Source organism: Xyrauchen texanus, chromosome 13 (genome assembly GCF_025860055.1).
Source record: "Xyrauchen texanus isolate HMW12.3.18 chromosome 13, RBS_HiC_50CHRs, whole genome shotgun sequence".
In the NCBI taxonomy this organism is placed as follows: domain Eukaryota; kingdom Metazoa; phylum Chordata; class Actinopteri; order Cypriniformes; family Catostomidae; genus Xyrauchen; species Xyrauchen texanus.
Genome location: NC_068288.1, coordinates 4,858,078 through 4,870,703, shown reverse-complemented (window position 1 = coordinate 4,870,703; position 12,626 = coordinate 4,858,078). Strand labels below are relative to the sequence as shown.

The 12,626-nt window shown below is 36.2% G+C and overlaps 1 protein-coding gene across 2 annotated transcripts in view; it reads left to right on the top strand.

The window, feature by feature from the left end:
• Window positions 1-10,521, top strand: part of LOC127654216 (serine/threonine-protein kinase tousled-like 1-B) — a 45,405-nt gene extending 34,884 nt beyond the window's left edge. For both annotated transcript variants that reach the window (XM_052141310.1, XM_052141308.1), the window contains 4 exons: window positions 2,530-2,665; window positions 4,417-4,528; window positions 4,645-4,752; window positions 8,699-10,521. In XM_052141310.1, coding sequence (XP_051997270.1) covers window positions 2,530-2,665; window positions 4,417-4,528; window positions 4,645-4,752; window positions 8,699-8,863 — 521 coding nt within the window. In that variant the 3' untranslated portion in view covers window positions 8,864-10,521. The remainder of the gene's footprint in view (window positions 1-2,529; window positions 2,666-4,416; window positions 4,529-4,644; window positions 4,753-8,698) is intronic.
• Window positions 10,522-12,626: the final 2,105 nt, after the last annotated feature.

Genomic DNA, 12,626 nt, shown 5'->3' with positions numbered 1-12,626 from the left:
GAATCGAAGTAATAAAACTTTCCAGTTGTACTTTAAGTTTTACATATTTATGGTTGTACTTTATTTAAAATAAACTGATTTTGCTGTTTCAGAGGGTTTGTCTTTTTAGCAGTCTTGGGTTTCATAAATAAAAGTATAAATATTTATTTATTTATAGAAATAATGAAAAAAAGTCATACGTATTTATAATCAGAAGTTTTATTATTTTAGTAAAAGTTAAAGTTATTTAGTAAATGTTGTAATTGAATAATTAAGTATTTAATTACTATTAAAATTTGACAATAGAAAATCAATCTTTTATGATGCTTTAAATGTCAAAACAGATGAAAAATTTAGTGCATTGACAATTTAACAAAAATTTTAATGTAGCAGACATTTTTGTGAAAATTACAGAAAATATTAGTTTGTTTTTCTGATCGTTTATAAAGGGTTATATGCATCAAAAAGTTATTTTTCATTTTATTTGAAAGATTGTCTTTTTTGTGTTACCCAGTAGATCATGTTTCTACAAAAATTATCAAAGAGCTTCTGATCTATTTCCTTGATTGAAAAGGTTATACATATATAATCGGCAGCCACCTTGAAAGTTTTGGTAACACTTTACAATAAGGTTCCATTTTTAAACATTAATTATCAACATTAACACAAACTAACAATGTTAAACACTTACAGCATTATTTAATCTTGTTTAATGTTAATTTCAACATCCTGTGCATTCATAAAATATTCGGACCCCTTTTCTCATTTTGTTGTTGCATCCTTATGCTAAAATGCTTTAAATTAAAAAAAAAATGTCATCAATCTACACTCCATACCACATAATGACAAATCAAAATCCATATTTTTATAACTTTGTAAATTTATTAAAAAGAAAAAACTGAAATATCACATTGACATAAGTATTCAGACCCTTAACTTAGTACTTTGTTGAAGCACCATTGGCAGTGATTACAGCCTCATCTTTTTGGGTATGATGCAGCAAACATGGCACACCTGGATTTGGGGATTTTCTGCCATTCTTTTCTGCAGAAATCTCTGTATTTAACCCTGACCAGTCCTCCAGTTGAAAAACACCCCCACAGTATGATGCTACCATCACCAAGGTGATAAGTGGTGCCTGGTTTCCTCCAGACATGACGCTTGTATTTAAGGCCAAACAGTTCAATCTTCATTTCATCAGACCAGAGAATCTTGATTCTCATAGTCTGAGAGTCCTTTAGGTGCTTTTTTGCAAATTCCAAGCAGGCTTTTTATTTTGTCTTGCACGGAGTAGAAGCTTCCGTCTGGCCACTCCGCCATAAAGTAAGATCGGTGGAGTGTCGCAGTGATTATTGTCCTCCTGCAAGTTTCTCCCATCTCCACACATGATCTCTGGAGCTCACCCAGAGTGGCCATTGGGTTCTTGTTCACCTCTCTTACCAAGGACCTTCTCCCCCTATTGCTCAGTTTGGCTGGGCGGCCAGCTCTAGGAAGAGTCCTGATTGTTCCAAAATTCCATTGAGGAATTATGGAGGCCACTGTGCTCTTGGGAAACTTCAGTGCAGCCGAAATTGTTTTGTAGCCTTCCCCAGATCTGTGCCTCTGAAGGCAGTTCCTTTGACCTCATGGCTTGGTTTTTGCTCTGATATGCATTTCATCTGTGAGACCTTATTATAGACGGGTGTGTGCCTTTCCAAATCATGTCCAATCAATTGAATTTGCCACAGGTGGACTCCAATCAAAGTGTAGAAACATCTCAAAGATGATCTAGAGAAATCGGATGCACCTGAGCTAAATTTCAAGCGTCATAGCAAAGTGTCTAAATACTTATGTCAAAATGATATTTCAGTTTTTTCTTTTTAATACATTTGCAGTTATCAAAAATATTTTTTTTGCTTTGTCATTATTGGGTATGGATTGTAGATTGATGTAGAAAAAAATAAAGCATTTTAGCATAAGGTTGCATCAAAACAAAATGTGAAAATAAATAAATAAGGGGTATGAATACTTTCTGAATGCACTGAAAAGGAATACATTTTAAAATCAAATGTGTATGTGTTGTTCTCGCTCTCGGTGGGGCGCGTGGTGAGTTGTGCATGTATGCCGTGTAGAATAGAGTGAAGCCTCCACACGTGCTACGTCACCACATTAATGCGCTCAAGCCACGTGATAAGATGCGTGGATTGACGGTCTCAGACGCGGAGGCAACTGAGATTCCACCCGGATTGAGGCGAGTCACTATGCCACCATGAGGACTTAGAGCACATTGGGAATTGGGCATTCCAAATTGGGGAGGGGGGTGGGGAATTAACAATATTTTTTTTTTATTAACTAAGATTAATAAATGCTGCAAAAAAAATTGCAATGTTCATGATTCCTAATGCATTTACTAATGTAAACAAATGGAACCGAATTATAAAGTGTTACCAAAGTTTAAAAAAAATTTTAAATGCATTTTCTCAGCTTTTTTGTAACAGTGTAGAAATGCTTCTTTATGAATATTTGTCATGTGGTGTTTGTATGAAGTTGTTTTATGTTTTGGTAACTCAGGTAACATCCTGCTGGTGGATGGAACAGCGTGCGGTGAGATAAAGATCACAGACTTTGGTCTGTCTAAAATAATGGATGATGACAGTTATGGAGTGGACGGAATGGATCTGACCTCACAGGGAGCCGGAACGTACTGGTTAGTGTGCCCAGTTTAAAACAAAAATGTCTCTCCTGCATTACTTGATGTGTGAGTCTCATGAAACCGGTCAGGAAAATGTCCTGGTCCTATTTTACTCCAAAATCAAAAGAAACAAACAATTTAATTGATTGTATTTTGCATATAGAAAATGTATTTTAATGGAGATTGTTTTCTTTTTTTTTAACATTATTTTCATTGGGGCACATTTTACACCCCAATTTTCATTACCGCATCATGAAATTGTTTTGATGTTATTTAAATGATTTATAAATCATCTTAGTGCTCCTTTGGTACTGCCTTTCATGTTCACTTATTTTAATAAAAAAGAAATCTATGTAATACTGTAATAAAACAACTGTACTATGAATCACTGTTGAAAATAATTAGAATAATAAGTTAATGAGAATTGGGGGTAAATGTGTTAAAGCATCCTTAAAATCATGCAACAATGCAAAGTCTTAAAAGTCCTAAATTTATATACACTCACCTAAAGGATTATTAGGAATACCATACAAATACTGTGTTTGACCCCCTTTCGCCTTCAGAACTGCCTTAATTCTACGTGGCATTGATTCAACAAGGTGCTGAAAGCATTCTTTAGAAATGTTGGCCCATATTGATAGGATAGCATCTTGCAGTTGATGGAGATTTGTGGGATGCACATCCAGGGCACGAAGCTCCCGTTCCACCACATCCCAAAGATGCTCTATTGGGTTGAGATCTGGTGACTGTGGGGGCCATTTTAGTACAGTGAACTCATTGTCATGTTCAAGAAACCAATTTGAAATGATTCCAGCTTTGTGACATGGTGCATTATCCTGCTGGAAGTAGCCATCAGAGGATGGGTACATGGTGGCCATAAAGGGATGGACATGGTCAGAAACAATGCTCAGGTAGGCCATGGCATTTAAACGATGCCCAATTGGCACTAAGGGGCCTAAAGTGTGCCAAGAAAACATCTCCCACACCATTATACCACCACCACCAGCCTGCACAGTGGTAACAAGGCATGATGGATCCATGTTCTCATTCTGTTTACGCCAAATTCTGACTCTACCATCTGAATGTCTCAACAGAAATCGAGACTCATCAGACCAGGCAACATTTTTCCAGTCTTCAACTGTCCAGTTTTGGTGAGCTCTTGAAAATTGTAGCCTCTTTTTCCTATTTGTAGTGGAGATGAGTGGTACCCGGTGGGGTCTTCTGCTGTTGTAGCCCATCCGCCTCAAGGTTGTGCGTGTTGTGGCTTCACAAATGCTTTGCTGCATACCACGGTTGTAACGAGTGGTTATTTCAGGCAAAGTTGCTCTTCTATCAGCTTGAATCAGTCGGCCTATTCTCCTCTGACCTCTAGCATCAACCAGGCATTTTCGCCCACAGGACTGCCGCACACTGGATGTTTTTCCCTTTTCACACCATTCTTTGTAAACCCTAGAAATGGTTGTGCATGAAAATCCCAGTAACTGAGCAGATTGTGAAATACTCAGACCGGCCCGTCTGGCACCAACAACCATGCCACGCTCAAAATTGCTTAAATCACCTTTCTTTCCCATTCTGACATTCAGTTTGGAGTTCAGGAGATTGTCTTGACCAGGACCACACCCCTAAATGCATTGAAGCAACTGCCATGTGATTGGTTGATTAGATAATTGCATTAATGAGAAATTGAACAGGTGTTCCTAATAATCCTTTAGGTGAGTGTATATATATATATAAAATTAACAAAATACTTTCTTTTAATCGTTCAGGTATTTGCCACCAGAGTGTTTTGTCGTCGGTAAAGAGCCTCCAAAGATCTCTAATAAAGTAGACGTTTGGTCCGTGGGTGTCATTTTTTTCCAGTGCCTGTATGGGCGAAAGGTAAAACACATGGTTTAGAAACTGTTCAGAAAATCGCTTACAAAATCTACCACACACAGTCATTGAAGTACCATGCAATGTAGGATAAAATTGTATTAAATCTTCTTGTTCTGCAGCCGTTTGGTCATAATCAGTCCCAGCAAGACATTCTTCAGGAGAACACCATCCTGAAAGCCACTGAGGTGCAGTTTCCAGTTAAACCTGTGGCAAGCAATGAGGCAAAGGTCAGTTTGGAGCATGTGGCATGAGGGTTGGGCAGGTTACTTTAAAATGCAGTCCAGTACAGATTACAGAGTACATACATAATAAAAAATAACATGAAAAAAATCATATGATATGTATGTGTATGTTGTGTAATCTGATTACAAAGTGATTAGTTAGTGTAAAACAATTACTTTTAAAGTTACTGACTTTACAGTTTACAGCTGAAGAGTCACTAATGAGTCATTTTTAGGAAGTGTGACAATGAACAAGAAAGAAATGAAGATGTTTTGAATTCGTTGAGTTGAAAAGTAACTTAAAAGGAAGTTAGTAATGTACTAAATTAGTGTAATCTAATTGTAATTTTAGAGTATTTTTTCATTTCTACTTTTTTTTTATTTTACCCAACACTGGTGTGGGGAACAGAAATTACTCATAGTTATTAACTAATAATCATTCTATATAGAATAAACATTTAATTATAAAGAAAAAGTAGACTACTGGTCAAGGTAATAAAACTTATTGTTTTGTTTTTTTTAAAGTCCGTCTTTAATCGTCTTTAAGTTTATAAAATGTAATAAAATAAATGTAGTCTTAAATTTGTATATATGTATATATATATATATAAAATGTTGCCCAGGAAAAAGACATGGAAACTTGCAAGGAGTTAAATCACTTAAATGTTTTAAAAATATCTATGAACTAATTACTGAAATGGAACAAATGGAAGAAACCGTCATTTACTATAAATCACACTTAGTAATTGCATGTTTTTTTATTAATCACATATATGAATATTTGCCAAGAATAAAAATAGAAATATCTGATACAATCATTTAAAATGTGTATATTTAAATTATTCTAAATATAATATATTACAAATATAATAGTTCAGATAATTAGAATGCATTACATTATTGTGGCAGATGAGTAAAGCATTGATTAGATAAGCCTAGTGTTGTTGTGGAACACGTGTTTGACTCGTGCTGCCCCTAGAGTCATTTTCCAGCAGAGTGAGCAGACCTCAGGAAGGAGCTAAGCTCCTTGGAGAAAATGGTAAGGATTAAATTTGTATAACTTGTTTATATTTAATTAAAAACTTTTGATATGTTACTGCCAACTTCGAGAAAAAACGCAACATGACGTTCGGCTACTTTATATATTGATAGCGTAGTTGAAGTTGCATCATCACAGCAGAAGGGTTGCTATCATGTCACAATAAGTAAGCAAGAATTTTGCAATTACAGACAGTGAATCTGAGACTTTTATTTGTTCTGTTTGTGTGTCTTATATTTGAGAGGGTTGTCACTCAATGCAGAGAAATAAGTAATAAAAAAAAGATACCAATATCGCACTATAGGCTATTGAAGGACTGGCTTTGGTAAGCTCAGACGTTATCGGTTCTGCTGTTGGTACTGGAGAAATTAAGAAAATACATTTATTATTGCTATAATGAGAAAGTTATTTTATAACCAGACATTTCTATTTATAATAATAATATGAAACCATTTGACTGTGATGCAATTTAGCTATTCAGAGAGAGAGAGAGAGAGAGAGAGAGAGAGAGAGATCGCACATAGCGAGCACAACAAGAGCCCTGCTTAATGAGTGACAGAATTAAACATTCAAACATAGCCTGGTTTAGATCTGTGATATTAGTCTGATTTTATTTTAGATTTTGCCTTCCAAAGATTATAAAAATAATATTTATACATAAGCCACATTCTGTCTAGCACAACTTCCTTCCCTTGCACTGACATTTCTCCCTAAAACTCAAACTTAACATCAGAATAAGCACCATCAGTGATTGTTGTAAAATTCAGTCTAGCTACTGTTGCTAAATTGCGGGACGCGTTTAATAATAAAGAGCGCAAGAGATACCGTTCCCAAGGCGGCGTGCGCTCCGAAACAGACCACGAGACAAGCAAAGTATAGGCTACTTTGGGTTTCATGTGCGCGTCTAAACGATCAACTATACACAAAAATATGTCAAAACGACCGGCTTGGAGATTCACTTAAACACAGTTTATGTCTTAAATGGACGTAGTTATGGAAATAGTTGGGAGAAAATATGGTGCATCAGGAGCCTATTAGACTCGATCTTAAAGGGGAAGCAGTCTAATGAACATGCTGACGATTGAGCCATTACTGCGAATCAAACAACAAAAGGCAAAGAGAAAATCACTTACAGCTCTTGAATGAATAACTTTTGCATTAATGAGCATTAATCTATCTATGATAAACTATGCAGTGTTATTTTACAATTGATTACTTTATTAGATTTCTTTTTAGACCACACCTGAACAGTAATGTTAGTAGACCTTCCTGAAATTAAATCACTGTGCCTATATAACGTTTATATTTGTGTAATATATATATATATATTACAAAAAGAACCGTTAAGAATACCGTTGAAGTACCGGATCGATAAGCAGTATCGGTAAGAGTAGTAATACCATTAAAACCTTAACGATACCCATCCCTAGTTATGCCTGTGCTTCTCTTGGATGCTCTGAATATTGGATTACGTGTCTGGATTGCCCCTTAATTAAAGCTGCATTTGGATCTCAACCTTCGTGTCTCGGAGCAGTTCGTAACACCTGCTTTGTTTATTTAATATATTTGTTATACATTATTTATACAATATGTTTTTACATTATACATTTTTAATTTAAGTCTACAAGTGCAGATTGGTTAAGGGTTCAATAAATGTATTTGTTGAGAAATTTTGTCTATCTTAAGTAATTATTTGTGTTACATTTTATCTTTCAAATAAAAGGTTCAAATAGGAGGTTAAAAACAAGCACATATCGGCCAAAATAAATCGGCAGCATTAATCGGCCATCGGCCGACCCGGATTTCAAAAGATCGGCATCGGCCTGAAAAAAACAATATCGGTCGACCTCTAGAGTGTATGTTCACATGTCGGACGGACACTTTTGGAGTGAACACTGCATGTTGTATGGATAGGTGCATATTGCACATTCAACTGGAGTTGAGCTTACTGCCCCCCACTGACTAAGACTTGAAAAAACAGGTGAACATTACTTACGGTCCGGAGGCATGATTAATTGTGTTAATAAAAAACATTTAAATGCACTGAATTAACGCATTTAATCGTCAGCTGTAGTAAATGTTGTTAAATAAAAGTTCACATGCCATTTTATGATATTTTATTTTGTATTGTATGATATTTATCCGCCACCCCTGCTCTCTAGATATTGACATAAGCCAATGAAAAACCTTTACATTTTTCTGTCATTCTCAGTGGTCCACTGTTATAGTAATTCCTTCAGTTATCTTCATATTTTTTGGGAATGTAACTGTAATCTGATTACCTTCTATTTAAATTGTAACTATAACAGAACATGCATTGCTGTTACATGTATTCAGTTACTCCCAAACCCTGGTAATATAAACTCAGTAAAAAAATAAATGTAAAAGTTAAAAAAAAATTATTGTAAAGGGTTTAAACAATGTTTTCTATGCTTGTTCAATAAACAATTAGTGAACATGCACCTGTAGAATGGTCGTTAAGACACTAACAACTCACAGTTATAAAAACTTAGGACACTAAAGAGACCTTTCTACTGAAAACACCAAAAGAAAGAAGCCCAGGGTACCTGCTCATCTGCGTGAACGTGTAAGTGCCTTTGTGGAAGAGTGGGGTAACACCTCAAAGCAAGAACTGGTAAATCTGGTGCAGTCCATGAGGAGGAGATGCACTGCAGTACTTAATGCAGCTGGTGGCCACACCAGATACTTACTGTTACTGACACATTATTCCATTTCTGTTAGTCACATGTCTGTGAAACTTGTTCAGTTTATGTGTCACTTGTTGAATCTTTTAATGTTCATACAAATATTTACACGTTAAGTTTGCTGAAAATAAAAGCAGATGAAGACGGTTATATAGTTTATATAAATGTGGAAATGGCCATCGTGAGTTCTTTCTCTTGTCCTCTGCAGGCGTTCATCCGCCGCTGTCTGGCTTACAGAAAGGAGGATCGCTTTGACGTCCACCAACTGGGCAGTGACTCGTACCTCCTTCCCCACATGCGGCGATCCAATTCATCTGGAAACTTGCAGGGCACGCCCGCCAGCCCTGCATCTTCAGGAATCATCTCCTACTGATCTCATTGGCTGATCGATTATGAGTGATGGCTCTAATGCAGATTTCCCTCCCATCACCACCTTTGAGTGGATTAAAAGGGGGAGGTGCTAAGAATCAGCTTGCAAGCAGAAGTTGCAAGCCAAACCAGTTACAGTGACTGCCCTTGTCATCAGGGCAGGAATGGCTGATGTAATTTCGTGTGTGGATCCAGATGTCAGTCAGCGACCCATTTGAAAACGGACATTTGTTTTCTACCCAAGGCATATTGTGGAGTAGATTTGGAATGGTTGGAGGGGATTGACGTTTTCCGTTTCAGCTCCTTGTTGATGTCCTCCCCGAGCTACGCCTCCTAGAAAGGGGTATTTTGTTTTGTGTAAGTGTGACAATTAGAGGTGATTCATTGTAGTGTGCTTGGAAATAGACGAATGAGCGTTTAAATATGACATGACGTTGTCTGTGTGCGCGCCTGTGAATGGATGTTTTACGCCACGGCGTTATACATGTGTAATGGGCACAGAATTACAAAGTATGTGTGTGTTACAAAAATGGTGTCTATTTTAGTTCAAAGTAACAGTGTCAGTGTGTTTAAATGGGCTTAATAATGCCAGGTCACAAATCAAACCAAGATAATAAATGCAATGTATGTTTTGCATAAATAAAATAAAGCTTTTAGGACCATTATGTATTGATTTTGTTCATGACTATTAAGCACATTTACTACCTTAATTCCCCTGATGCATTCAGACGTCTTAATCTTTAGTTTTTTGTAAATGTCATTTATTCTCAATTCTAATTTTTGTTATCAGCATAGAGGCAGTACAACAAATACATTTTACAATTTAAATAAATATATTTTCCCATGTTACAGTAAGTTTTTTTTTTTTTTTTTTTTTTCATCATGGTAATGAAAATTGGGAGGAAAATATTGCTTAATTGCCATGAAAATTATGACAAAAATATGCTTTATTTTAAGCAAAATGTAATTTTGCATTTTAATTAGTTTGATTCTGGAGTGAAATTTGACCTGGACATGTTATTTTAAAAGTAGGAGGATAAATAAATTAACATTTAGGTGGAGATGGAGTTGAGAATGAACTCAATAGCCCTCCTATAAAATGTTTAAAACATGTAGGAGTACATTTACGAATCCAACCTGTGCAGGGTATCTTATACAGTTCTTTGTAGCTTTTTTTTTTTTTTAAATTTTATCTGACACAATGTCACAGCTACATGATGTTGCTTTTAGACGGCTAGTCTTTTTTGTTTACTTCCATAGTAGAATCAGACCAAATAAACATTTAATTTGCCAGGAAATCACAGCATGGAAAAAATACTTTTTGTTGAATGAAGTGTGTTGTGAGCCTGTGTGAGATGTGTTTCACGGAACAGACGGAAGGTGGGCCGGACCCCACCCATTACAATTTAACCCCTTAATGCCCAGACCTCGTGCTGTTGTGTTTAGCAACCCTTGCTGATCCCAGAGACTGAGTCAGCTCAACCACTCCGGACTGTACAGTGATCAGACTGTCCAAGCTTCCAGAGTCCATTTGCAGGGGAAGAGTCTCTGCTTTTGTTGTTCCTCTCTCCAAATAATCTTTAAACCCCAGATACATGGTGATCTGTCTTTAAAGTGCTGCTGCGATTGTAGAGAATGTAGCCAAAAGAGAAATAAACATTTTGAAAGTATTTTGATACATTTGCATTTTCTTGTGTGTGTGTGTGCATGTATACACTTGGGGGTGACTTTGTCAACATGGTTTTGTGCTATAACATTTTATTAGTGGAAACGTTGCTTGCCCCCTGGTGGACAGGGGTCCAAAATTACACCTATTTAGGGAGCATTCAGCATTTATTTTTCCTTAAAATGAAAGTGATTGGAGACTGGGGATAAGATTCTGCATTGTACAGTTTGGGGAAGTTTCTATTTATAACTTGCAGTCTACTGTCAAGTTTACTTTTTAAAAAAGGAAGTTACTAGTAGTTAGCTACACAAGTTACTAACAAAAAGTAGCCTACTACTTATAGCTATAATTTCTAATTGTTAAATGCAGAATAATCTGGTTAGGTTATTCAAGTAGAGTGACATTAAAGGGATAGTTCACACAAAAATTGTAATTCTCTCATTATTTGCTCACACTCTTGCCATCCCAGATGTGTATGTCTGTCTTCTGCTGAACTCGAACATTTTTAGAAGAATATGCCAGCTCTGTCGGTCCATACAATGCAAGTGAATGGGTGCCAACATTTTGAAGCTCCAAAATCCACATAAGGGTGTCATTAAAAACTCCAGAAGACTTCAGTGGTTAAATCCTTGTGTTCAGACACTGATAGGTGTGGGTGAGAAATGGATCTTAATTTTTCCTTTCTCCTGTTTTTGGTGATCCGCATTCTTTGTGCATATCATCCAATACTGGGTAGGAAGGAGAATTAATGATGAAACATTACTTAAATATTGATCTGTTTCTCACCCACACCTATCATGTCATGTCCGAACACATGGATTTAACCACTGGAGTCAAATAGATTACTATTATGGTCCCTTTATGTGGATTTTGAAACTTCGTAATTTTAGCACTTTCATTGTATGGACCAACAGAGCCGAGATATTCTTCTAAAAATCTTAATTTGTGTTCAGCAGAATAAAGTAAGTCATACACATCTGGGATGCTAGGAGGGTGAGTAAATCGAAAATGTACATTTTTGAGTAAACTATCCCTTTAAATTGAACTTATACACACTATACTTTTTGTTATAAATGGCAGCAATTAACTAAACTTTTTACTTAAAAAAAAGAAGGCCCTTTAAAGTTCTCATTTACTCACCAGATTTGTATGACTTTCTTCTGCTGAACAAATATTAAGATTTTTAGAAGAATATGTCAGCTCTGTAGGTTAATAAAATGCAAGTGAATGGTTGCGAGATCTTTGAAGATCCAAAAAGCACAAAGGCAGCATAAAAGTAATCCATACAACTCCCGTGGTTAAATCCATGTCTTCAGAAGTGATATGAAAGATTTGAGTGAGAAACCTCCCTTACCTTTATGTGGGGACATGCACAAAGAATGCGAAAGTGGAGATTTATAGTAAAGGATTTAAATATTGTTCACCACACCTATCATATAGCTTCTGAAGACATGGATTAAACCTCTGAAGTTGAATGGATTGCTTTTATGCTGCCTTTATGTGCTATTTGAAGCTTTTACTTGCATTGTATGGACCTACAGAGCTGACATATAAATCTTTGTGTTCCAAAGAAAAAGTCATACACATCTGGAATGGCATCTAGTAAATAGACCTTATTTATGCTAGCACCATCTTTTATTTTTAATGAAAATGACAACGAGGCTGTGAGTGATAGACATGCAGTCTCTTCGGTGGGCTGTGCAGCAATTTGAAGTGTTATCGGATCGTTCCTCGGACTAAACAGTGATTAAATATCTGTCCAAGAACATTCAGTATACAAAGAACTCCAGACAACAGGAGTTGTGGAAAATCAGATGTGATCTAGGGGTTTTATACCGTTCGTGCCACCGAAGAGATAAGTCGTTCCCTCACATCCTCGTTGTCATACCTATTTAAAATCAAATATGGCACTAGCGTGAATAAGGTCTATAATGACAATTTTCCTTTTTGGGTGAACTATTCTTTTAAGGCTTTAAAGCCTCGCCATACAGATAAAAGAGCCAATCTCCTTTCAGATACAGACATTGCCTCTTAGTCAATTTAAAAAAACACGCATGCGCATCAGCTGAACCAGCCTGAAAAAATATAGTTTTTAAGCATT